Source organism: Trachurus japonicus, chromosome 17 (assembly GCF_045865225.1).
Source record: "Trachurus japonicus isolate A0001 chromosome 17, Traja_1.0".
In the NCBI taxonomy this organism is placed as follows: domain Eukaryota; kingdom Metazoa; phylum Chordata; class Actinopteri; order Carangiformes; family Carangidae; genus Trachurus; species Trachurus japonicus.
In genome coordinates this window covers 1,740,829-1,766,948 of record NC_140923.1, presented here as the reverse complement: position 1 = coordinate 1,766,948, position 26,120 = coordinate 1,740,829, and the positions used below count along the sequence as shown (strand labels likewise).

General features: G+C 45.2%; 1 protein-coding gene across 1 annotated transcript in view; it reads right to left on the bottom strand.

The window, feature by feature from the left end:
- Positions 1-26,120, bottom strand: part of LOC146969696 (dynein axonemal heavy chain 17-like) — a 29,154-nt gene that overhangs the window by 1,511 nt on the left and 1,523 nt on the right. Inside the window, exons 2-20 of the mRNA XM_085804638.1 lie at positions 21,563-21,729; positions 20,941-21,130; positions 20,729-20,828; positions 19,399-19,484; positions 14,940-15,065; positions 14,624-14,776; positions 13,134-13,205; positions 12,322-12,489; positions 11,474-11,590; positions 10,909-11,162; positions 9,754-9,943; positions 9,313-9,459; positions 7,917-8,022; positions 6,773-6,876; positions 6,563-6,682; positions 5,597-5,740; positions 4,731-4,904; positions 1,472-1,708; positions 456-625 (exon numbers count right to left, since the gene is read on the bottom strand). Of these exons, the coding sequence (XP_085660764.1) occupies positions 456-625; positions 1,472-1,708; positions 4,731-4,904; positions 5,597-5,740; positions 6,563-6,682; positions 6,773-6,876; positions 7,917-8,022; positions 9,313-9,459; positions 9,754-9,943; positions 10,909-11,162; positions 11,474-11,590; positions 12,322-12,489; positions 13,134-13,205; positions 14,624-14,776; positions 14,940-15,065; positions 19,399-19,484; positions 20,729-20,828; positions 20,941-21,130; positions 21,563-21,729 (2,825 nt within the window). The remainder of the gene's footprint in view (positions 1-455; positions 626-1,471; positions 1,709-4,730; positions 4,905-5,596; positions 5,741-6,562; positions 6,683-6,772; positions 6,877-7,916; positions 8,023-9,312; positions 9,460-9,753; positions 9,944-10,908; positions 11,163-11,473; positions 11,591-12,321; positions 12,490-13,133; positions 13,206-14,623; positions 14,777-14,939; positions 15,066-19,398; positions 19,485-20,728; positions 20,829-20,940; positions 21,131-21,562; positions 21,730-26,120) is intronic.

The following is a 26,120-nucleotide window of genomic DNA, read 5'->3' as shown; positions in this document are numbered from 1 at the left end:
ACACACCAAAAAACATCCAGATACCTCCATGCTGCTCGTCTGTAATGTCCGTCTTGTATTGAAGCCCCGACATGAGAAATTGTTCCGGAAAAAATTAAATAAGTCTATATTTTAAGCTTGTTTGTAGCGGAAGCTCCCTGCACTGCTCTTCCTGGTCCGTCCAAATCAAAACAAGCTTAAAACATAGACTTACTTAGTCTTCTTCGGCACAGTTTCTCATGTCGGGGCTTCAATACCAGAGGGACATTACAGACGAGCAGCATGGAGGTATCTGGATGTTTTTTGGTGTGTCTTTTTGTTATGAAAAGTGAGCTCCGTTCTCAAGCGACATATGGACATGCAGTGCTGCACGGAGACCCCCTGTAACTCAGAGAAGCCACGGAGGACTCTGAAACTTCTCCCAGCCCTTAGTCCACATGAGGGGGAGGAGATGATGATAATGAAATGTGATTTACCTGAGGCAGACGGAGCTCAGCAGGTAGTCTGTGTACATGTCCTTCCAGCTGCTGATGAGGGACAGCAGTGAGTCTCTGAAGGGCTGCAGCTCCACCTGCAGCCAGCCGTGCAGCACCGTCACCTCCTCCAGCTGAGACACCTCGCGGCCCAGAGAGCCCAGCAGCTCGATCTGAAACACAGACCACGACTCAGCTGATACTGGACCAGCAGCAGCACCAGCTGTCCACCTGCAGCTCCATCTGCCTTTTCTTTTACATCTGTCAAATCATGGAACAATCTTCCAACTCATCTGAAACTTTGTACAGACTTCAATGTTTTTTCCCGGGAAGTCAAAAAATGGATAAGAAGAAACCCAGTCATGTCAGCATTAAAGCAGAAGTAAGCTGAATGTTTGTGTTAATATAAGTCTTAAATAGTTGTATCTTCCGACAGCAATCACTTTTATAGACCTTTTCAGAGAGTATAAACAAATACAGGTGTTACCAAGGATACTAATTAAGGCTCCATTCCATTTAGTGTACCAGAGCGTTTTCTAATGAGCCACACCTGTCTTTGTTTATACTCTCTGAAAAGGTCTATAGAGTGTTTGGTCTGTCAGTCCCTCTGCTCTGCTGTAAACATCCATACACATGATGTGCATAATTCACCCCCTCACTCATCACAAACACTCCAGACATATTTCATATCAGAAAGAAACATACAGTTATTAAAATACTTCACACTTTGCCAAGGTTAAAGATAATTTAGGCTCATGATTAAAGCAGCAGTAAGTAATCTGGTGGTTTTGTCTAACTTCCTGTCAGCAGATGGAGTTAGCAGTCCCCGCCCTCGTCCCTACGTCACCACATTCAGGCGCATCCCTTGGCTGCACACACAGAGAGGACTGCCCCTTTATGCCGTTCTCTCTCCTCATTGGATAAAGGTTGTAGGATACAAGGAAAGTTTTCTCCTGGGCTCAGAGCAGAACTCCTGGTTGTCCCTTTAACCTATTAACCTAAACTCCGGTGTGTCTGACCTCTCTCTGGAAGTCCTTCAGGGTGGGCGGGGTCTCCTCGGCCTCCAGCTCCTCCGCTCCCAGCTGGCGGCTGTAGGTCAGGAACTCCTGCATCACAGACGGTCTGTCGCTCTGCCACAGGTGAGAGAACCGGTCCAGACCGGTCCTCAGAAGCTCCGCCTCCTCCCCCACCTGCTGCAGGTGCTGCTTCACTTCCTGCTCCACCGCAGACAGCTCCACGTTCTGCTGCAGCAACACCTGACACACACACACACACAGAGAATGAGACAGACAGAGAATGAGACAGGTAGAGACAGACAGCTCCACGTTCTGCTGCAGCAGCACCTGACACACACACACAGACACACACAGACACACACACACACAGAGAATGAGACAGGTAGAGACAGACAGCTCCACGTTCTGCTGCAGCAGCACCTGACACACACTCAGTACGTTTACATGACACTTGAAAAAACCGAATTATTGCCTTAATCCGACTAGAACTGGACAACTGAAGTGCAGGTAAACACCTTAGTCCGACTGAAATCGGAGTTGAGAACTCCGATTAAGACACCCAGATAATGGGATTGGAATTCGGTTTTCTCCGTCATGTAAACATCTTAGTCGGAGTAGAACTGGACAACGCATGTGCGCTGCTCCACAACAGTAGAGACGGCACCAAGTGGAGCAGAGAAGCCGCCTGAACCCGGCAAAGTAAAGAAAATAACCCTTCACTTTTTTATTTATATAAATATAGATATGTATGTGATGCATGTAATACAAGTAATTGCATACCAACTCAACATTGTCAAATGGTGCAGTAATATTGTTGCAGGGATGGGGCTCTGTTGGAGCGGGTGGGGGTGGGGGGGTGGGGGTTGTTGTTTATATTTGTATTACTCCTGATTATTTATACTTTTGAATTTATGTACTCTGTACATTATCTTTGTATGTACAAATATAAATAAAAAGACTTGGAGAAAAAAAAAAAAAAAAAGTAAAGAAAAAAACCCAACGTCAGCGCCGTTTCAATGCATTTCACACAGCGCCACCAGCAAGAGGGTTTATTAAAGAGAGAGAGAGAGAGAGAGAGAGAAAGGAAACCCGTATCCTGTTCTCAGCGTGAATCCAGCCCTGGGGCCTCATTTATCATTGTGGATACACCTTTTTTTACACCCTTTTTCCCCCGTTTTGTGCGTACGCACTTTTTCTCCGCCAAATTTGGGATCTATCAAGCCAAAACCTGACGGGGAAAAGTGCGGACATTTACACCCATTTTGACCCTGGCGTACCGTGATTTACACCTTTTTTATACCATGGTCTGGGTGAATCCTCGATTCTGATTGGCTGCTGGGTGTCCATTAAAAAGTGATAATGGACACCCATAAAGATGTTCCGGTAAAATAGCCTGATTACGTTCTAAATATTACTGCGCTGGCTCAAACGCTTGTTAGTAACCACGGCAACGGACACTCGGACCAAAACAACTTTTTTTCAGCGCATCACGGCACTGGAGTCTGTAAACACACCAGCGGTAAGAAGCACTGGACCTCTGAAAACTTTGTGTCACGTAACATTTGAGCCGTCACCTCACCTCCCTTCACTGATCAACTACCAGGCTGTGGCAGAGTCACCATGGCAACACGCTGCCGTCACAGCCGGTCCCTCTTTTTTTTCTTTTATCGCCGACGAGAGTTATTAAATAGTCCGCTCAGCCACTTATTGTTACAGACGAGACGACGTATGATTTTAACCGTAAAAACAACATGAAATCATGACTGAATTATTTAATATGTATTTATCTCGTAAGTGACCATGGTATAAGCGGGATAATGCCCTTCGAGGTGTCAGATTATCAGAGATTAATAGACTTCGCGGAAGCAACCGGTTCACGCCTCCGCGTCGTCCATTAATTTCTGATAATGGACACCTCGAAGGGCATTATCCCTTACTTGAGGAACAGGAGGAATTGGCGACACCGTTGCTGAGTCAGAGAACTGCAGTGTGAGAGGGAGAGAGGAGCGGAGTACATTTAGAAGAGCACAGTAGGATTTTTTGAAGTAATTGTGGTAGTGGTGGACCGTTGATGCTGGCAATCCAACCCGCTCTATAATAACACTAGGCTCTATGTTAATTGATAAACAGAGCGGATTGAGGATTTTGCTTTTTTGCTTTTACACACTAATGTGACGTCTGACAAGGATCAAACCATCCAAGTTTAAAAACACACCGGCAGCAGCGCACACTGATCTGCAGCTACTGAGACTGTTATTATTCTGTCACCTGAGTTAACGAGGTGCACGTGTGTTTGGAGCTGACGAGAGAATAAAGACTGAGACAACGTAACAGTTCAAAGTAATGGTAACTATCGTGGAAATCCTGCTTATTGTTTTAACATCTAGGTGTAAAAAAAAAAAAAAGATTTTCTGGGATAAAGGGGCAGATTACATAAGATTATTCTTCTTTCTGCTCCTGTTTGTTGAGATTTGGGAGGTTTTTGTTTTTATTGTAGCTTATTAAAATGCAAGATCATTATTGTTGCCCGTGTATCTGCTTTCGGAGAAGCGGAGAAGTTCCGCTTCTTTCCCCCGCCCTCCGCATGTTGTCTCCATTGTCACTTTGTTGTCACTTTGTAGCTGCTCCACAGAGCACATGGCTAATTAAATATGCACGTGCTGACCATATATAGTTGTATATAGGCGTTCCGGGGGCGGAGTAAGAGGTGTGTTCACGTGTGCACCATTCTTGGGTCCGGTGTGATTTATCAAAGGGAAATGCGGAGAGTTGTGCGTACGCACAGTTTGATTGATCTGAAAAAGGTGTAAATATTACGGGTGTACGCCATTTTCGTCTTTTCGCCGTACGTAAAACTTTAGTAGCAGTTTTACACCCTCTTTGATAAATGAGGCCCCAGACTGGTGCGTCTGGTCAGGAACTGCAGTTGAGAATTTATTATTAAGCTACTAAGTTGTTTATATTCAGTTTTTTAGGAGGTGACAGAGAAGTCAACAGGACAGGCGGCGTATTAACCCGCTGAAGCAACAGGTGACACCATGAGGGGGCGATGGACCCCGTCAGTTATTAGATATTCTCAGTTACATGTATATTGAGACAAGGACAGAAGTCCGACTTGACACCAAAATCTAATTTTGAGCCGAGCTGGATGAAGCTGCATGTGAACGTACTGACAGACAGAGAGAGAGAGAATGAGACAGAGACAGACAGGTAGAGACGTGGCTGACTCTGTGGTGTCGGCGTGACGTCACGGTAAGGTTACCTGGTAGTTGTCGTGACGACCCTCCGAGATCCTCGGCACCAAACTGGCGGCCGTGTAAATGTCGCCGATGATGGTTGTCATGACAACAGAGAGGCCGCCGCCCACCGACGGATCAAACACACTTCCTGTTTCCTGCAGCTGCAGAGAGACGGACAAGAGAGCAGCACGGCAACGCTGCACACACACACACACACACACACACACACACAGACACACACACACACACACACAGGTACACACACACACACACACACACACACACACACACACACACACACACACACACACACACACACACAGCGTTACACTGAGGGGCTCTGTCAGCAGTGTGTGTGTGTGTGTGTGCAGGGTTAAACAGGAATCTTGAAGTTAATTCTAAAACCTTTTTAAGACTTTTTCAATATTTTTCAACACCTCACGGCCACTTCAAGCTGTAACCATTTACATCAGTGACACTTTTAACTGAACAGTTCTAGTTTGTGATAAAGACTCTAGACCACTATGATACAACAGAATTCACAATAGGCTGGGATAATAAATCAAAGGCAAAGTTTATAAAAAAACAAACAAAAACATTGCTCCACTCTCAAAAAACAAAAACAACAATCTTCATTTCTTTTGTTCTTTAATGAAATGAATAAATTCACACACTTACACAATGTTTTAGGACTCAAACTCTTGGACAGCCAATTCAGAAAAATACCTTTAAAATTTAAGACTTTATAAAGTTGTGAAAAGACTTTTTAATACTTTTTAAGGGTCTTCATTTTCCCAAAATTGATTTATCACCTTTTAATACTTTTCAAGACCCTGCAGATACCCTGGTGTGTGTGTGTGTGTGTGTGTGTGTGTGTGTGTGTGTGTACCTGTTTGTGTGTGTTGTCAGACAGGAAGTGCAGCGCCGTGAGCAGCATCTGTCTCAGTCCGTCCTGGACTCGGTCATCGATGTGGTCCAGGTATCTCGTCCAGGACTCGGAGGACTCAGCGGCTCCGTACAGGTTCCTGTTCACCTGAGGAGGAGGAGGAGGAGGAGGAGGAGGAGGAGGAGGAGGAGGAAGAGGAGGAGGAGGAGGAGGGTCAGCTCACCTGGCCCCCCAGGCCCCCCGGCCCCCCCTCCATCTACCTGTGTTACCCAGATATATATACACATAGATGCCGCTGCGGCCGCCATCTTGGTGAGGGCGAAGTCCTAAGCTTTAGTCAACAGAGGCAGAAACTCACTGAATATTCAAACTATTTTCAAGCCGTTTGGTTTATTATAAATGTCAGACAGATATATATTTATGGTTCAACAACAACAACAAAAATTATAATTAATTTAATAATGTTTTTTTTTAATATTAAACACACACTTAGATACTCAGACACACACCCATATGCATACATACTAGGGCGACCAAAGATTTTCTTGGTCGAGCAGTGGTTGTCATTTATAGCGATTAGTCGACTAATTGTGAGTGTCACGACTTCCTGTATCTGGCCCTTCAAATTAAAAGCCCTATAGCCTTTCATATACAGTTCAGTCATTGATTTTGACTTAATTTTGACAAGACACGGCTCCAAATGTTTTTTTTTTCCTGCGACCAATCGACCAATGAAATCTTGGTCGGCTAATGATTTTTTGGTCGACCAGTGCTTGGTCGACTATTTGGGGGCAGCCTAATAAATACAGTGAAATGTGTTGTACAGGGTCTGACTGGTCTGACTGCTGGTCAGACGTTTATATGTCTATGGTCAGAAACCCCGGACCAAGATGGCCGCCGTGTTGACGTACGCTGAGAAGCAGAAGGCGGTATACATCTAGTCAGTATAAATATCTCTGGTGTTACTACCTGTGTGAGGCGCAGCAGCTCCTCTCCCTCCTCCCTCAGGCGAGCGGCGCTGCTCTGAGCTGCTCCCGGCTGCAGCAGACTCTCAGCTGAACGCTGCAGCAGCTGGAGCTCCGCCCAGCCCTGCACACACACACACACACACACACAGGGACACACTGAGCAGTCAGAAACACTGGTCTGAGGTCAGAGGTCAGAGGTCAGCTGACTCACCTGGATGATGTGTGTCATGGCCTCCATGTTGGCTCTGGCCTCCTGCACCGAGGAGTGAAACATCTGCACCGAGTGTCTGTGCTGCTCCACCAGCTGCTGCACACCTGCACACACACACACACACACACACACACACACACACTAGTGTTGTCACGGTACCAACATGTTTTTCGATACTTTTCGGTACTTTTTCAAATAAAAAGAGAACACAAAAAATGTCATTATTGGCTTTATTTTAATAGAAAATCTTAGAACTATAACATATGCATCAGTAAATAATCAGTAAATCAGTAAACAGTCACTGCTGCTGCAGGATTAAATTTCCATCTATATTAATCTGAACTCTTCCTAAATTAAAACATTATGGTCTGTTTAAAAATGAATATCAACTTGTTTTCTTTTCATTATTTGAGGTCTGAAAACACTGCATCTTTTTTTGTTATTTTGACCAGTTGTAATTTTTGGGAGAAATTGTTATCACTAGTTTATAGAATGAAACACAAACATTCATTTTATTCAAACACACAACTATTGTTTTTATTTTATTGCGCTCCTTCGCTGTGTTCACTCACACAGAGAGAGAGAGAGAGAGAGAGAGAGAGACCATGCATGCTAGTGGTGATCCGCGGTGAAAACGAGACTTATCAACCAGTGTTTGCTTTAATTAATGAGTCTGTGGCGGCCGTCTCTCTCTCACGCTGGCACACACACACAGACACACACACACACACACAAACACAGGCACATGGACAGGTGGCGCTGTAACGGTAATAAAAAAAAGCACCTTGCTTCGTTTGTGACTCGCTCTCTCACCTCGGCTCAAATTACAATGCGGCGACGTCACCGCTGCCGGCGGCGCAAAATGAAAGTACCGGTCCCATCTAAGCGCAGTATAGTACCGTTTTAAATGCGTCAGTACCCCGGTACCACTCTAGTACCGGTATACCGTACAACCCTAACACACACTCAGCAATGCAGTTACTGCAACGCACGTGGTGGAATAACTTTAATTGACTTTAATGAGTCCAAATTGCTCCGGTGTTCACAACGGAGTCGGAACGGAGCGGAGAGGGATCCAGTGGAACGCCGAGCTCAGGTCTACACAGTGTGTGTGTGTGTGTGTGTGTGTGTGTGTGTGTCTGACCCTCAGAGCCCCAGGTGGTCCTCTGTAGTTGAGACAGGTCCTGGTTCAGCTGCTGCAGCTGGTCCTGGATCAGAGGAAGCTCCACCTGCTGGACCTCGCTCAGCACCTGAGGGAGGAACGTCGTCCGTCACAGTTCTTTGATTATTAGGAAAAAAGTCATTTCATGTTGTTTGGTCAGAGAGCCATTCCTCCTGGAACACAGGTGGAAGCAGGGCCGTTGCTATGAATTCTGGGCCCCCTTAAAGAATACTAAAGTGGGCCCCTCCCCCTAACTTTTCCTTTTTTTTTCTTAGACTACATATGTATTATGGTTTTTTATTTAGCCTTCTTTGTTTTGATGCTAATGCAGCATTACAGTGCAAAAACTCAAGTATCTTAGCAAGAATATTTGTCTTATTTCTAGTCAAAATGTCATTTCTAGTCAAAACAAATCTCATTCTACTTAAAATAAGACTCATCATATTAAAAGTAGCTTGTTTTTAGACACTTTTTACTTCTTTCAAGCTGATTTTCACTTGGAATAAGTAGAAAAAATCTGATAGTGGAGCAAGTTTTTCTTCCTTATTACAAGTACAAAAAACTTACTTTCACTGGCAGATTTTTCTATTTATTGTGAATTTAAGTGAAAATGATCTAAAAACAAGTTAATTTTTAGGTGATGAGTCTTATTTTAAGTGGAAAGAGATTAGTTTTGACTAGAAATGAGACATTTGGACAAGAAATAAGACAAATATTCTTGGAAAGATGTAGAGTTTTTACAGTGTACTATGAGTATTAGTCAGGGTCTTACGCAGAATAAATCAGTCATACAAAGATTAGACTACTGGGGTTTTTTATGGGCCCCACTGGGCGCTGGGCCCCTAGAGTTATCACCACCTTTCTCCCCTATACAACGGCCCTGAGCATCGGCTCTATCAAAATACCTTTATGGGGTGATAATTGACCAAAATCTAAGTTGGAAACCCCAAATAAATAACGTGAGGTTGAAACTGGCAAAGGAGTATAGGCATACTAGGTAAAACACGACATATATTGAATCAAAAAACGCTATATACACTATACAACACGCTAGGGCTGGGCCGTATGACCTGAAATTCATATCACGGTATAAATCCAATCCCTTCACGGTAACGGTTTATATCGCTGTATAAATTTAAGTGTAAAAATGATAATGATATATGATGATGATAATGTGTTTCTGAATTGCTTTTTGAAGTCCCTTAGCAAAGATAAATTGATTAAAAATGTATTTATTGTGCAGAAAGCAGATCTCAAAACACTAAATTAAAACCAGCACTTTATGGTGCAAACAAAACCATAATGGTCAAATAAATTATAGCTCATGTTCCCTTTGTTTTCTGTCACTGTCACTGCACACACACACACACACACACACCTGGTTGTAGCGGGACACCAGCTGTGTGAGGCTCAGGTAGGAGTGTGTGACGTCGTCTCGACAGGTGAAGAGTCTGTCTGCGTGGGGGAGGAGCTGAATGTGTGTGTTCCTGCTCACACACCTGAGCTGCTGCAGCACGGCCTCCAGCTGCACACACACACACAGTTCAAAGTTCAAAGTTAAGTTCAAAGTTCTCTTTATTGTCCCAGTTGGGAAATTGATTTGCAGCCAGGATGTCCAAAATACATAAAAACATACAATACCAATAAATACACATAAAATGATGAGGCTACCAGCCTGTTTCTGTTGGCTACAGTCAAGTTTCCAAACCAGGCAATAGTGCAAAATGTTAAAACAGATTGGATAAAACTTGAGTGAGTGAGTCGGGGTGAAGCTGCGTGCTGATTGGCCGAGAGCAGGAGGCTCCTCCTCCTCACTGACCTGGGAGCAGCTGCCGACTCCCAGCATGCCTTGCTGCTGGATGTGTATGAGCGGCTGGTCCAGGATCAGTCTACAGTCCGAGTCCAGCTGGGAGCTCCAGTCCGACCTCAGCGAGTCCCTGAAGTCCTGCAGCCGCTCCGACACCGACGTGAACCGGGACCGGACCAGCTCGGACCGGCAGCTGCACACAGACACACAGACACAGACACAGACACAGTTCTGTAGATGGACTAGAGGTCTTCACGGGGCCAATTTGACGGACCTGAACCCAAATGGACCCGAGAAAATTGGACCCGGACCCGACTGGCCCCGACATTTCTTAAGATCTTTCTTAAAGAGCAACTAAACCCGTGCTGATTGGTCGGGGAGCTGGTGGCCGGTGACGAAAGCTGCCTCCAAACCGTCATCTGCCTCCATCTCAGCCAATAGAAACATTAGATTGTAGTAGCCGTGTTTCAACCCATAGAGGGCAGTAACTCTACATTTTTACTACAAAATACACCAAATTGAAATATTTTGACTAAAATGTCAAGAGTTGGACCAGAATCAATCGACAACACTACTTCATACCCAAATACATTTGTTTTCAGCGGAAAAAAGTGGTTTAGGGATTTAGTTGCTCTTTAAAGGGATAGTATCATTTTTTTTAGTCACAGTGTTGTGAACAGACCCAAAGAAACGGCCTATTTTCACGGCCTAAAAGAGGTTTTACCTGAAAAAAAATACAGTTCCATTGTTCACTATAATATAATTTTTTCACAGTTTTTATTTGGACCTAACCAACTCACGTATCCCTCCGCCCAGGGTTAGCGCCCCCCGATCAGCAGTTGGTTCGGTCCAAATAAAAACTGTGTTTTTCCTGCACTTTGAAGGGCTGGAAAAAATTATATTATAGTGGACAATGGAACTGTGTATTTTTTTTTCAGGTAAAACCTCTTTTAGGCCGTGAAAATAGGCCGTTTCTTTGGGTCTGTTCACAACAATGTATGTTGTAAATCTCTGGGCAGGGCTATTATGGGCTGGCGTTGCTAACGGGAGGAGTGCAGAGAGTCTTTTACTGCAATTAAAGTACTTAGGGGCTATTTGTAGATCATACAACCCCACTTTAAAAAAATGCTACTATCCCTTTAAGAACATATTGGTGAGTCCGGTCCTCACAGGTGATGGAAGGTCTGGTAGTTCCTCATGGAGTCCTGGGCTCGGAGCTGCAGCTGCTGGGCCCAGCTGAGGCCGGCGGCGGCGGCCGGCCCGAAGCGGCTCAGCGACTCTGGACCGTGTCTGTGGCTGCAGAACAGCTGCTCCGTCTGGTCCAGCTCGGCCAGCACCGTGTCCACCAGCCGGGCCAGCTGGGGCCGCAGCTGCTCCTGGATCAGGGGCCGCTCCAGCACCGACATGAACATGCTGACCAGCTGAAACACACAGCACAGCACACTCCACACTCAATACATACATCTGATTTTCTCCCACTCTGTTTTCTTTTTAGGGAATTCCTTTTTCTTTAACCTTTTCCTCTTATTTTACCACCAGAAAGAAAGAGAGTTTTAATGTTAACGACTAAAATGTTCACAAATTAAATAGAAATTACAATCAGTAATCAGTGATATTAGTTTAATAAACAGCGTCCTGGTTTTGGACAGGGGGGGTCACCAGGTGTTTAACTCTGCAGTCAACAGACTGAAGCAGCTTTGAGCTGTGGTATCGTGTGTTAAAGGTGCAGTACCTTGGCTGCAGACAGCGAGGAGCTGCAGGTCTCCAGGGCGGCCGTCAGGACGGAGACCAGGCGTCGCTCCAGGTCCAGCACCTGCAGCTGGAACTGGTCCAGCTGCAGCTGGAAGTCCTGGGGGAGGACGGGGGGGGGGTCAGACAGTCACACCGGGTTCACACCAGACACAGAAGCGCTGCGAATAGCTGCGGAACGGAGACCGCTTCCTTTCGGCGCCCAAGTTAACCGATGGTGTAGTTCAGACCAGATCAGTGTCTGTTCTATTTTGTGCGTGAGCCGCGAGCGATCGCGTCAATCTTGGCAGGAAGTCACACTTGAAACAACGAGAGAATCCGGTCAATTTTCAAAGTAAAGCACTTTTCAAAATAAAATACAGCGATTGACAAATGCGACCATATTTATATTTAACAGACTCTCAACAGAGAACAAGAGAGATGAAAACACACACACACACAGGATAGGGAGACACGGGGTGGGCTGGCTGCAGGGAAAGAGCGAGAGAGGAGGAGACGAGTTGTCAAGTGAAGGACGACGTGAAATGAATCTTGGAAGTGAAGTACAGGGAGTTGTTTGACCCACAGCACGGTGTTATAATTATATGAGGTTATTTACTTATCCATGATGTAAAACACACAGCTCTGAATGTGAGTAAACAACAGCTGAAGCGCTTGCGACCGCCGCGGAGAAATCAGCGTCTGGTGTGAACAGGAGGGACGAGCTCCGTGGCGCTTCGCCGTCCGGTGTGAACCCGGCATCAGTCAGACAGGAAGCAGCTGAGCTCACCTGGTCGTCGGGGTCGGTCAGCTGAGCTCACCTGGTTGCCGGGGTCGGTCAGCTGAGCTCACCTGGTCGTCGGGGTCGGTGGGGTCGCGGCTCCACTCCGACAGCACGGCGACGTGGCGCAGGAAGTCCTGGTGCAGGTCCTGGACCAGACCGGTCCACTTGCTGCTGCCGACGCCGGACACCACGGCCTCGTCCAGCCGCCGCAGCTGCAGGCTGACGGACAGCGCCTCCTGCAGGGGGGGGGGGGGGGGGGGCTTAAAAGGATAGTTCACCCAAAACTCATGATCTCCTCCCCCTCATGTGGACTAAGGGCTGGGAGAAGTTTCAGAGTCCTCCGTGGCTTCTCTGAGTTACAGGGGGTCTCGGCGTAGCAGTGCATGTCCATATGACGGTTGCAAATGGATACCAACTGTCTTCATAACAAAAAGACACACCAAAAAACATCCAGATACCTCCATGCTGCTCATATGTAATGTCCGTCTGGTATTGAAGCCCCGAAATGAAAAATTGTCCCGAAAAAAATTTAATAAGTCTATATTTCAAGCTTGTTTGCAGCGTCCAAATCTGTCCAAATCTCGCAAGATTTGCACCGGCGTCATTGCGATTGAGCTTCCGCTACAAACAACCTTAAAATATAGACTTATTTAATTTTTTTTGGAACAATTTCTCATGTCGGGGCTTCAATACAAGACGGACATTACATACGAGCAGCATGGAGGTATCTGGATGTTTTTTGGTGTGTCTTTTTGTTAAAAGTGAGCTCCGTTCTCAACCGTCATACGGACATATGGAGCCCCGTCGAAATTTTGAGTGAACTACCCCTTTAACACCTCAGTCTCACCTCACACTGAGCCCTGTGTGTGTGTGTGTGTACCTGCAGACCCTGCAGACGCAGCTGGAACTTGTCCAGGTGGATGAAGACCAGGTGTGACGGGAAGTTCCAGCTCTGCAGACACACAGCGAAGCTCCGTCACTTCCTGTTTTACTTTGAAAAGACTCCCTGACTTCCTGTGTGTGTGTGTGTGTGTGTCCACACCAACGCTGCGTTCAAAACCGCTCCGAAGTCGGAAAAACACAAACTCCGAGTTGTCAAAGAAGAACTCAGAAATCATTTCATAGCTCCGATTTTATGACATGACGTCACGACAACATCAACACACGGCGCCATGCCTTCGTCTTCAACGGTTACAATTTAAACATTTAAGTTGTTTGTTGAGGTTTTAATGCATATTTTTCCCTATGCATTGACTGATTGATTGATTGATTGATTGATTGATTGATTGATCAGATTTTAAAACACAAATAGATTGACCTGAAGACCACAACTACATGTGTAACATTGTTTACTAGTGTAATGTAATGGTCCAGGTGTGTGAGGGTTTTCTCTAGGCTGTAACTCTGTAACTCTCTCCTGCCTCCTAAACAAACCTTCTGCTGCTGCTGCATCTTTATATCTTTGTATTCAACAGCTGGGTTTCCATCCAAATGTATCAAATTTAAGAGCGGATTTTGTGAAAATGCGCAGAAAGCAAATGCGAATTTATGACCGTTTCCATTCATTATTGTTTTGCGATTAGGAGGAGTGCACCGTGAGATTATGTCATAACTGACACTCAACATCATGGACAGTTTACGTACTTTCCAGACTATAGACGTACCTGTATAAGCCGCACCAGCTACATTTTTAAAGAAAATACTGTACATATAGGCCGCACTTGAATATAAGCGTCAGGTTTTCATGTTGTGACAGAAAGACAGTAGAACTGTGACAGTCTGTTCTGGTTACGCTCCTCTCCTCCATGTGCATGTGTTGACAATGAAGCCGGTGAAAAATCAATAAATGGAGCGGTGGATAACGTTACATAACATATACGATGTTACGGCGTGTGTTTGTGTCGTCTTAACCGTCATCAAAAGATTACGGGTTACGGAGCGCGTTGTGTTTGTGTCGCGGGGTGCAGAGAGGAGAGCTGGGACACCGGGGCGTCGCTGGGTGAAGTCCAGCAGCTTCACCCACAAACTCTGCCTCAATTCACATCATCTGTTTCCATCACAAAAAGTTGCATTTTCCTTTAATCGATACGCTGACAAATCCCCCCCCTCCAAGCGTATAAACTTTTACTGCCTTTTTTCGAATTTCTGGCGTTTCCATCCAAGTATTTATTCGCATATTTTGAAAATGCGAATAAAAAAAGGTGGATGGAAACGCAACTAGTGACGAGCCACATTACACCAAACTTCCCTCTGGTATCGGTGTGTCTCTTCTTCCCAGCTCCTGCAGCGTGAACGCAACGATGTCGGAGGTTGGACACTTCGTAGTTGTTTTGAGGCAGCGTAGCAGCAGCGTAGCAGCAGCTGTGGTACCTGGTTCTGGAGGTCCAGCTCGGCCCGGGTCCGTCTGTAAACCTCCCTGAAGCTCTGCAGGTTCCACAGCACCAGGCCCACGTCGTCCAGCACCGGACCGGGGTCTGAGCCCAGACCGGACAGGACCGCCGGGCCCCGCAGGAACTCACGGCTCTGAGGAGGAGGAGGAGGAGACTCTGGTCATCACACACAGACACAGACACACACACACACACACACACACACTGACACACACACACACAGAGACAGACAGACAGGGACAGACACACACACACACTGACACACACACACACACAGAGACAGACAGCCCTAGTACCAGGTGTATGAGCAGGTTGCAGAGCTCCTGCAGCAGAACCACCATCCTGGAGGGTTTACAGTAGAACTGAGACCGGGTCCAGACCTGACGGACCTCCTCCAGCACACACTCCATCTGCTCCCCCAGCTGGCACACACACACACACACACACACACACACACACACAGGTCAGTTACAGCCTGATGATGTCACAGCAGCACCTGGTCCAGACAGGTGAGTAGTAGTGATGCACATGATTAACCGTTTAACCGTTTAACCGTTAACCCATAACAAGAACTTTGACCCATTAATACTATCGGTTTTCAGTGTTGGGCAGTAGCGTTGTTAGTAACTTAACTACATTTCTCAGTAGCGTGGTCGTAGCGTCGCTGTTTTCTACATCAAACAGCTTTTCAGTAGTTAAGCTATTTTACTGATCAGTAGCGCGGTAGCGTCCACAGAAGCTACATTTCCCCAGGCATCTCTAGACCTTAAACGCACCGCTTCCATGTGACGTCATGTAGCTACGTATCCTCCTGCTGACGCCCGTCTGCTGCAGCGGGGCAGCACGAAGCAGGTGACAACTTTATGTTTCTAGTCGAGTCCTCAGAGAACAACCTAACGTTACACGTTCTCAGCTTCCTCTGCAACACAAACATGAAGCTGTGCTCAACGTCCAACACGTCAGATAGCGGTTTGAGGACACATTCACATTAAAGGACAATTCCAGGCGAATTCAACTCGGGGGTGTATTTTCCTATCATTTTAGGTCTAAAAGAATGAATCTGAAGATTTTCAGTTTAATTGCTCCTGTTTTGCGGTAGTTGCGTCTGTCCCCGCGTCGTCACGGCAGCAATGAATGGGAGTGGATGTAAGTTCTGCTGTTTAGGCTGTTTCCTCCCTCAAAGCCACAGACAGCGTCAGATGGAGACTCAAACATGCACCGAGAAGTTTATTTACTTCAAGCAAGCCGACATGTTTGTAAAAGTCGATCTAATTCAAAGTCTCCCGGAGTCTCGCGCGAGACCCAAGTTGCAGTGCTGGTGTGTTCAGGCGCAGTAGGAGCTACCGCTTGTGTCATAAACACAGGAATATCAACTCTTTACTTGCTTCAAGTGTACATTTTTTTCCACAGACAGCGTCAGATGGCGACTCAAACATGCGCCGAGAAGTTTTTTTTCCTTGAAGCAAGTCAAGAGTTGATATTCCTGTGTTTATGACACAAACGGGAGCTTTTCCCACTGCACCTGAACACACCAGCACGGCAACTGGGTCTCGCGCGAGACTCCGGGAGACTTTGAATTAGATCTAGTTTTACAAACATGTCGGCTTGTTGAAGTAGATAAACTTCTGGCTGCATGTTTGAGTCTCCATCTGACGCTGTCTGTGGCTTTGAGGGATGGAAACAGCCTAAACAGCAGAACTTACATCCACTCCCATTCATTGCTGCCGTGGCGACGCGGGGACAGACACAACTACCACAAAACAGGAGAATTAAACTGAAAATCTTCAGATTCATTCTTTTAGACCTAAAATGATATGAAAATACACCCTTGAGTTGAATTCGCCTGGAATTGTCCTTTAAGGTATTTTCCCGAAGCACACAACACAACAATCGCCAGCTAAGCTCACAATTCAGTCAGAAAACATCAAACGTGTGTGTGTGCGTATGTGTGTGTGTGTAGAAGGGCATTTAGGCAGGAAGAGGCAGGACAAATGACAAGAGAAGCTGTTACTCAAATATTATTTTTGCTGTTTTTTTAAACTATTAAAATGAACATTTTTTGCCGATCGGTTTGTCTTAAAGTTTTTTTGATCACTAGAGATCAGTGACTTGGAATGAAGTTGGTTTGATGTAAAAAAATAAAAATAAAAAAAAAGCTTTGATGTAGCTACTTTAGTCATGTTATTGTAGCGTAGCTTGCTACATTTCTCTGGTGGGAAGCTTCAGTGTAGTGAAGCTTCATTTCATGTAGAGGAACTTGTAGCTTAGCTCACTACATTTTCCAAGTAGCTTGCCCAACACTGTCGGTTTTTTATTTATTTATTATTATACCATGGTCTTGGTGAATCCTCGATTCTGATTGGCTGCTGGGTGTCCATTAAAAAGTGATAATGGACACCCATAAAGATGTTCCGGTAAAATAGCCTGATTACGTTCTAAATATTACTGCGCTGGCTCAAACGCTTGTTAGTAACCACGGCAACGGACACTCGGACCAAAACAACTTTTTTTCAGCGCATCACGGCACTGGAGTCTGTAAACACACCAGCGGTAAGAAGCACTGGACGTCTGAAATAATACTTTGTGTCACCGTAACATTTAAGCCGTCACCTCACCTCCCTTCACTCATCAACTACCAGGCTGTGGCAGAGTCACCATGGCAACACGCTGCCGTCACAGCGGGTCCCTCTTTTTTTCTCTTTTATCTCCGACGAGAGTTATTAAATAGTCCGCTCAGCCGCTTATTGTTACAGACGAGACGACGTATGATTTTAACCGTAAAAACAACATTAAATCATGACTGAATTATTTAATATGTATTTTTCTCGTAAGTGACCATGGTATAAGCGGGATAATGTGTCCGATTATCAGAGATTAATGGACTTCGCGGAAGCAAGGAGGACGGTTGCGTCGTCCATTAATTTCTGATAATCGGACACCTCGAAGGGCATTATCCCATACTTAGCTCCTTATGTGGTCAACTCATGGGGGCGTGTCGACACGTGCAGAGTTCACTGCCTTCAGTCCAGTGTTAATTTTGACAACAAATTCTAATTTAGTTTTAGTCTTAGTCTTTTGACTAAAATACAATTTAGTTGTAGTCATATTTTAGTCATCTGAAATATTTTAGTTTTAGTCTAGTTTTAGTCGACAAAATATCTTTAGAATTTTAGTCAGCTAAAATTACAGTGGATTTAGTCGACAAAATGTTTCTCCAGAATATCCAGTCATTGGAATTATCCATCAATCTGTTATGGAATGGTATTAAGGTTTGAGTCTACAATACAAGCACAGAAACAGTTGTAATATGGTGCACTTTGTTTTATTCATGTTCTTTTAACTTTCATGTTAATACTGAGTTTCAATCAAATTGCTTTGGTTTTCTTTGGAACAGTTTAGTCAGTCTCCCATCTACTATCTCCATCATTAGCACAAAGTCCTCAGCTGCAGTTGTGAGTGGTAAATGTGTGTGTCCAGTCCATCTGGCCTGCTCCTTGGTCTGTTGTTCTAGAAGAACTGAGGGAAGCTGTAGAGATGAACTGCTGCTGGGCTGCAGCACTAGCTTTTCTATCTCCACTTGGTCCATGGTCATCTGTGTCATCATCAGAGTCTTCTGTATCTGTGAGGGTGAATAAGGGGGGAATCAAGTTGTGATCTTTGTCGCTCAGTCCTCCCAGATCTCTCTGTCACACTATACACACACACACGCAGGCACACATGCACGCGCTTGCACACGCACACACACGCGCAACGAATCAATCTTCTAATCAATACAATTCAGAGGTGGTTTCCTTTAGCTTCTATTGCATTTCATGTTTAGTCCTATAAACACGGTGGTTTGTCTGATAATATAACTTTAGCGTGTGTGCTTACCGTCGCGTGTTCTGGATGAGCTCTGTGTAGATGATGCTTCACGTTGCTGGTGTGTGGATCGATGTGGGTCCCCGCGATTTCTGCTCCGGTTTACAGGGGGTCCTGGGCATTGTCCTTGTTGTCATATGTGAAGTGTGTGACCAGATGTCATTTCTTCGTTTCCGTCCTAAACTCAGCGCTGATATTTCCGTGGTGTTGTGTTCATAACTCATGCTGTCGCGCTCGGAGCGCGTGCACCGCAGGACGCTAAAGAGCGAGGCCAGTTTTATTTTGAAACTTTTCATGTGCCGCGGCTGTGGCTCTGCTTCCGGAGAAATCAACATGATTGGACCTCTTCTCCATTCGTCCCTCCCTAACATTTTCGTCTCGTTTTTATTCGTTGACTAAATTGTTTATTAATTTCATCATCGTCTTCGTCATCACAGCTGACTTTTTATTTAGTTTTTATTTAGTTTTCGTCCGTGAAAAAGGTTCGTTGACGAATATATTTCGTCATAGTCTTCGTCAACGAAATTAACACTGCTTCAGTCATATTTCACAGCAGAAAGTTACACGGGAGGACTGATAGTATGAGCAGCAGCCGCCGTGAAGGAAGGTCAGACAATAAATGTAGCTACACAGACATGTGTAGACAGACATGTGCATCACCTGTAACAACGGCGCTGAAGAAAAAAAAAAGACCATCACCAACAATGCAGAGATGTCAGTTCTTTTGTAAAACCCATATTCCTCCACCAGGAGGCGCTGACATTGGACCGATGCTGTCCTTACTCTCTTCTCCACTGCTCTATGCGCCGCCAGCGTCTTGATCTTATCAGTTAACGGTTAATAATGGGTTAACGAGCGTCGGTTATCGGTGCATCCCATAGTGAACAGCTGCACCTGGTCATACTGCAGCTGCTGCACCTCCTCCAGCTGCTGCTCCAGACCGCTCAGCTTCTCAGTCACGTCCCGTGCCTCCTCCACGCCTGGCAACACACACACACACACACACACACACACACACACACACACACACACACACACACACACACACACACACACACACGGCAGCTCATCAGTGTTTGTTGTTATTAGAAATATGTCTGTCCTAAAAGCATCTGTTATCTTGTTTAAAAACCTCACTTTTAGTGCAGAGAGTCATAAATATATCAGCAGACATGCAGCTGTAGGAAACTTTACATCACCTAAAGCCAGATCTAACGCCATCAAGCGCACTGTGTTGTATAGAGGTATGAAAGAATGGAATTCACTGCCGAAAAATATCTCACCACGAACACAGAGAAATTCAAAATATTAATATAACAGCATTTATCAAAGTAAGACAACATGGTATATTTATATATGGAGTATATTTCGATGGATATAGGATATGTGTTATTATAATGTATATTCTGTAGAATGAATGTATATACAAGTATGATGTGTGATGTGTAATGATGTACAGTATAGAGAGCCTAAGCGGAAGCAGGAAGTAACGGTCACCATGGGACCTCAACTCTGAAGAACTCGCCATTCAAATGAACGGGACGGAAAATTTTATTTCGTGATCCGTTTGAATTGTGCCATGAGAAAAAACTCTGTCCTCTACCTGTTTAAAACATCACGTTTCATGAAGAGAAATCAGCTGTTTGTTGTAAAACTATTGTAGAATAAAATTCAGAAGAATCTGTAAGCAGAAAGACTACAAGTCACGTAGGTGACGTCACCATGGCGACCAGATGCCGCCCTTTCCCGTGTCAGTTGGTGACGTATTTCTTGTGGGACACAGATCTGTATCCGTAGAGCGGTCTTTACACTAAATACATTCTTCTGTTGCCGTTTTATGATAAACGGCTGATTTCTCTTCATGAAACGTGATGTTTTAAACAGGTAGAGGACTGAGTTTTTTCTCATGGCGCAATTCAATCGGATCACGAAATAAAATTTTCAGTCCCGTTCATTTGAATGGCGAGTTTTTCAGGGTTGAGTTCCCATGGTGCCGTTACTTCCTGCTTCCGCTTAGGCTCTCTATACATATATGATATGTAGAAATGTGGGTAATAGGATTAGTATGTGAACAATTAATATAAGGAAGAATGAATGAAGCACAGTTAAGAAATGTAAACACTCACTCTGTTTTTGTTTTGTTAGGTGAAGCATATCGCTCACTTGTTTTTTTTTTTTTTTTTTAACAATCAGCTCACAGGTGAGAGGTGAGAGTGAGCTGTACCTTCCTGGACGTCCCGGTAGATGTCCCTCAGCGTGGACCAGTAGACGCTCTCCGTCGTCTGGACGATGGACGCCACCTGCTGCCCCCTGCTGCTCATCAGCTGACACAACAACAACACACAGGTTTCATCAGCTCATTGATGTTGTCATTGGTGTCTCCATAGCAACACGTATGGTGCAGGTGTCTGGTTGTGCCTGGTTCTGCCGACCCACCTGGTTCTGGATGAAGAGCAGGTTCTTCAGCCGGTTCCTCCAGAAGTGGAACTCCTCGGCGGGAAGCGGCTTCAGTCCGTCCACCAGCGCCTGAGACGAGTCCTGCTGCAGGAACTCTGACACCAGCTCCGCCCACTCGATGATCATCCAATCACAGGCGTGGAGCAGCTTCAGGTCCGGCTCAGGTGACCTGGAGGAGGAGAGGAGCTGTCTTCACCTGTTCACCTGTTTACCTGCTGTCAGCCAATCACAGTCACCTGTTCACCTGCTGTCAGCCAATCACAGTCACCTGTTCACCTGGCTGTGACCAGCCTTCACCAGCCTTCACCTGTGACCAGCCTTCATCTGGCTGTGACCAGCCTTCACCAGCCTTCACCTGTGACCAGCCTTCACCTGTTGGACCAGCCTTCACCAGTTGAACCAGCCTTCACCAGCCTTCACCTGTTGGACCAGCCTTCACCAGCCTTCACCAGTTGAACCAGCCTTCACCAGCCTTCACCTGTTGGACCAGCCTTCACCAGCCTTCACCAGTTGAACCAGCCTTCACCAGCCTTCACCTGTTGGACCAGCCTTCACCTGTTGAACCAGCCTTCCCCAGCCTTCCCCAGCCTTCATCCCTTACCCTTCGTCGGCCTGGTCCGGTTGGGGCAGGAAGGTGTGGCCTTCGATCTGAGCCTTCATCACCAGCACCTCGTTCCTCTGCTGCTCCATGGCCCTCAGAGCTTTGTCCGCCACGCCGGCCACCCACTGGCTGCTGCTGTCCAGGTTGCTAAGCAACGGGCAGGTCACCTGAGGAGACAGGACACACCTTTACAGGTGAGAAGTCAGCTGGATGATCTTTTCATTTATGCTCAAAATAAAAACGTCACGTTGAATCTGTTGGTTGTTGGGGTAACAAGGTATGTTTATACCTGACAGTGTCATGGCCGCCCTACGCACTGTACCTTTAAAATAAAAACATGTGTATTGTCTGAATAGCTTAGTATTGAATTCAGGGTATGTTTACATGCAGGGCTTGAAATTAGCGGTCGCCACTCGCCATTTGCGACCCAGATTTCTCTGTGGCGAGACAGATTTTTAACTGTCTCGCCACTTGGCGAGCTGGAAAAAAAGAGACTCCCAATCTGTTTCCAGGGTTTCCCCCAGTGTATTATAAGCTTATAGTCACCTGACAACGTCACAACTTAGTCGCGCATAACGGGACACGTGACGGACATCATGCTTATCAGACCGCTGCTTCACAGCTGACCGAGAGGAACGCACCGAGCCCGGTTAACGTGAGCCGAGCCGCGGCTCCAAAAGGCTCAGTCAGCTGCTGTAGCACAGCTGTTAGCTGTTAGCTGGTAGCTGTTGGCTGTTAGCTGTTAGCTGGTAGCTGTTAGCTGGTAGCTGTTGGCTGTTAGCTGTTAGCTGGTAGCTGTTAGCTGGTAGCTGTTAGCACGCCGGAGTCGGTGGTCGGACTATCCGACGGACGGACGGGGGGGTGGGGGGTGGTATTTGAACACTGTACAATCAGCGCGATATAGCGCATTTACGAGCGGCAAAGTGCCAACTGTCCATGCCCCCGTGTCTGTGTGTGTATGTGCGTGCGCGCGCCCGTGTGTCTGTGTGTGTGTGTGTGCGTGCGCGTGAGAGAGACGGCAGGTGGACTGACTGGCAGAGATGAGAGTTGGTGAAGCGCTGTTTAAAAATTATTATTATACTGTTCTTCTTTGAGTGGGGTGGGATTGTGGGAGGGATAAAAAACTGGGGAAAGAATGGAAGTCTCTGTCACGTTGTACCTGTGAAATTGCTTCCATTAAAGAAAGTCATCAAAAAAAAAAAAAATATATATATATATATATATCTACTGTAGATATATATATATATTTTTTTTTTTTTTCTTCTGTGAGAGCCTGTGGCAGGCCGCCACACAAACTACTGTTATTCCAGAAAAGTTGAAAGGTCATCGTCTACAGAGCACAATTGATTGAGAAGAACAGGATGACTGTTATATGGTACAACTATGACTGCTATATAACTTGACATCGAAATACAATAGTGAAGCAACTTGTTGGTTTTGGCTAGTAAAAAATCTGTCTGGCGAGTAACTTTTTTGACCTACTAGCCACTTGGCTAGTAGGTCAAAAAAGTTAATTTCAAACCCTGTTTACACGGTACTAGGCCCAGTTTAATATAATACACAGTTTTATCAATACAGTAGGAGGCCATGATTTGGGTCCTTGGCCTTTAAAATGTTGCAGAGCCCTGAAAGGCCGTTTATCTGGAACTAACCGAGTCACTCAGTTGTTTGCTGCAGGAACTGAGGCACTCAGAGTTGAAGAATGATAAAAAGCCTGTATTTCTGAAACAATAGGAGGTTTTCCCCAGACTGAATGTCTCCACTCTATGTATATTCTGCCTTTTGATTATCTGTAAATGAATCAATGAATGAACCTCACCATTAGGGGACTAAAGTGTAACACCTTCTGTCTACCTGACTGAAATGTAGTAGGTCTGATGGCCTCAGGGCGACACGTGAAAAGGTCTAGATGGCTCATTGTCATGTGAAAAGACCCCCTGATGGTGAAAAGGTCCCAGACAGGGACATTGATATGTGAATTAGAAGTGTCTCTGTTCTGGTTGGATACTTAAAGGAAAGAGCATGAACCTCACTTTGAGTTGATCTGCTTACCAGAGTATTGGTACTATTGGCTATAATAGTTTGTTCACTTTGTGCATCACAATAAACTGGAATGTTGGATATTTGGATATTTTGGTCTTTGGTTAGCCTATATGGTAAGTTTAATTTGGTAACATTCATACCCTTAACCTCTGAGTTGAATAGAAAAGATTGAGTATCATGTCCTTTAACCACTGAGTTATACATTATGACCTCTGAATATCTCAACCCAGGTGTCAGGGCTACTCTTCCATGTTAAGAAGGTCACTGAGTGGTTTTAATAATCTATACCATCCCTGAACTAAGTCTGATTCCAGATTTCTTAACAATAGAATTTAATTCTTAAAGGTGAAGAGTTCCAGTCCTTGAACTTGCGTGTTCGTTTGATTAAGTACGCAGGAGGTTTACATTTTACATTTTAAATGATTGATTAACTTTTAATTCCCACCAACATTTAAGAGTAAAGTTATTTTTAAATGTCAGATTAAGTCAGATTAAATTAATATTTACTTTACTTTATTTTGAAAACCTCATCTCAACACCGGTCCGAGAGACAAGATACGTCTTGGAGAGATATTGTTATAATGTCTCTAGATAGATATTTCCTCCCCTACACATTCAAGAGCTGAAGGGAGACACATATGGGCCAAGGGAACTGGATCACAGGTAGGTCAAGGAAAAGGGGAGAAATCAAGTTCACCATTTAAGCCTGGGTGTTATGTAGCTTTCAGGATGACTCTCTGTGTAAGAACCTGTCTCCTCCCCTTATGGGACCTGCTACGTGCTCTAAACCAGAGAACTTCAAGGCAGACCTGCTCTCATACGTAACTTTTTCTCTGTCTATTTTTCTATATGGACTCTTAATGTGAATTAAAGCAGAAGTAAGCGATCCGGTGGTTTTGGCTAATGCTGCGTTCCAGGCAGGCTTTTGAAATCGTAAATTACAGCTTCAAGTCACAACTTACGACTTTGTAGCGTTTCAGACAACCCACTCGTGTTTCTCCGACCTGTTTTACCTGTGAAAGTCACTATAACGGCCACTCGTAACTTCTGACCGGTGAACTCGTACCAGATCGAACTGGTACCACTTCACAGGTCGGAAAAACACCAGTTACGAGTTTCCTTGAACGCACCATAACAGTCCTCGTCCCTACGTCGCCACATTCACGGCGTTCCTTGTCTGCACACACAGCCCTGCATGCCGTTCTCTCTCCTCATTGGATAAAAACTGTAGGATACGATAAATGTTTTCTCCTCGGCTCAGAGCAGAGCAGAGGGACTGACAGACCCGTGTTTCGGTCCAAACACTCCAGGCGAATTCAACTCAGGGCTGTATTTTCATATCATTTTAGGTCTAAAAGAAGGAATCTGAAGATTTTCAGTTTAATCGCTCCTGTTTTGCGGTAGCTGCGTCTGTCCCCGCATCGCTACGGCAGCAATGAATGGGAGTGGATGTAAGTTCCGCTGTTTAGGCTGTTTACAGCCCTCAAAGCCGCAATTTTTTTCCACAGACAGCATCAGATGGCCACTCAAACATGCACCGAGAAGTTTATTTACTTCAAGCAAGCAGACATGTTTGTAAAACTAGATCTAATTCAAAGTCTCCCAGAGTCTCGCGCGAGCCCGAAGTTGCAGTGCTGGTGTGTTCAGGCGCAGTCGGAGCTACCGCTTGTGTCATAAACACAACTCTTTACTTGCTTATATCAACTCTTTACTTGCTTCAAGTGTACATTTTTTTCCACAGACAGCGTCAGGTGGCTACTCAAAGATGCGCCGAGAAGTTTTTTTTCCTTGAAGCAAGTAAAGAGTTGATATTCCTGTGTTTATGACACAAACGGTAGCTTTTCCCACTGCACCTGAACACACCGAGCACGGCAACTGGGTCTCGCGCGAGACTCCGGGAGACTTTGAATTAGATCTAGTTTTACAAACATGTCGGCTTGCTTGAAGTAAATAAACTTCTCGGTGCATGTTTGAGTCTCCATCTGATGCTGTCTGTGGAAAAAAATTGCGGCTTTGAGGGCTGGAAACAGCCTAAACAGCAGAACTTACATCTGCTCCCATTAATTGCTGCCGTGACGACGCGGGGACAGACGCAACTACCGCAAAACAGGAGCGATTAAACTGAAAATCTTCAGATTCCTTCTTTTAGACCTAAAATGATATGAAAATACAGCCCCGAGTTGAATTCGCCTGGAATTGTCCTTTAACACAAATATATCACTTACTTCTGCTTTAATGTGAATTGGGACCTATTTTTTGTGTAAAACTGTGTTTTATCTATTTGTATACTGGTCAATTGTTTGTAAAGCATATTTACATTGATGCTCTGGCTGACATGTTGATTAAAGGTTGACTATGTAGAAATACAAGAACAACAACAGAAAAAGAATTCCAGCAGTCGATTGCCAGACCGTTGCTAGGTAAAACGGGCCGTTGCTAGGGACTCCGCTCTGATCAGAGGACAGCAGAGGAGGAGAACTAATGGATATTTACCTTATGTTTCATTTTTACCGTC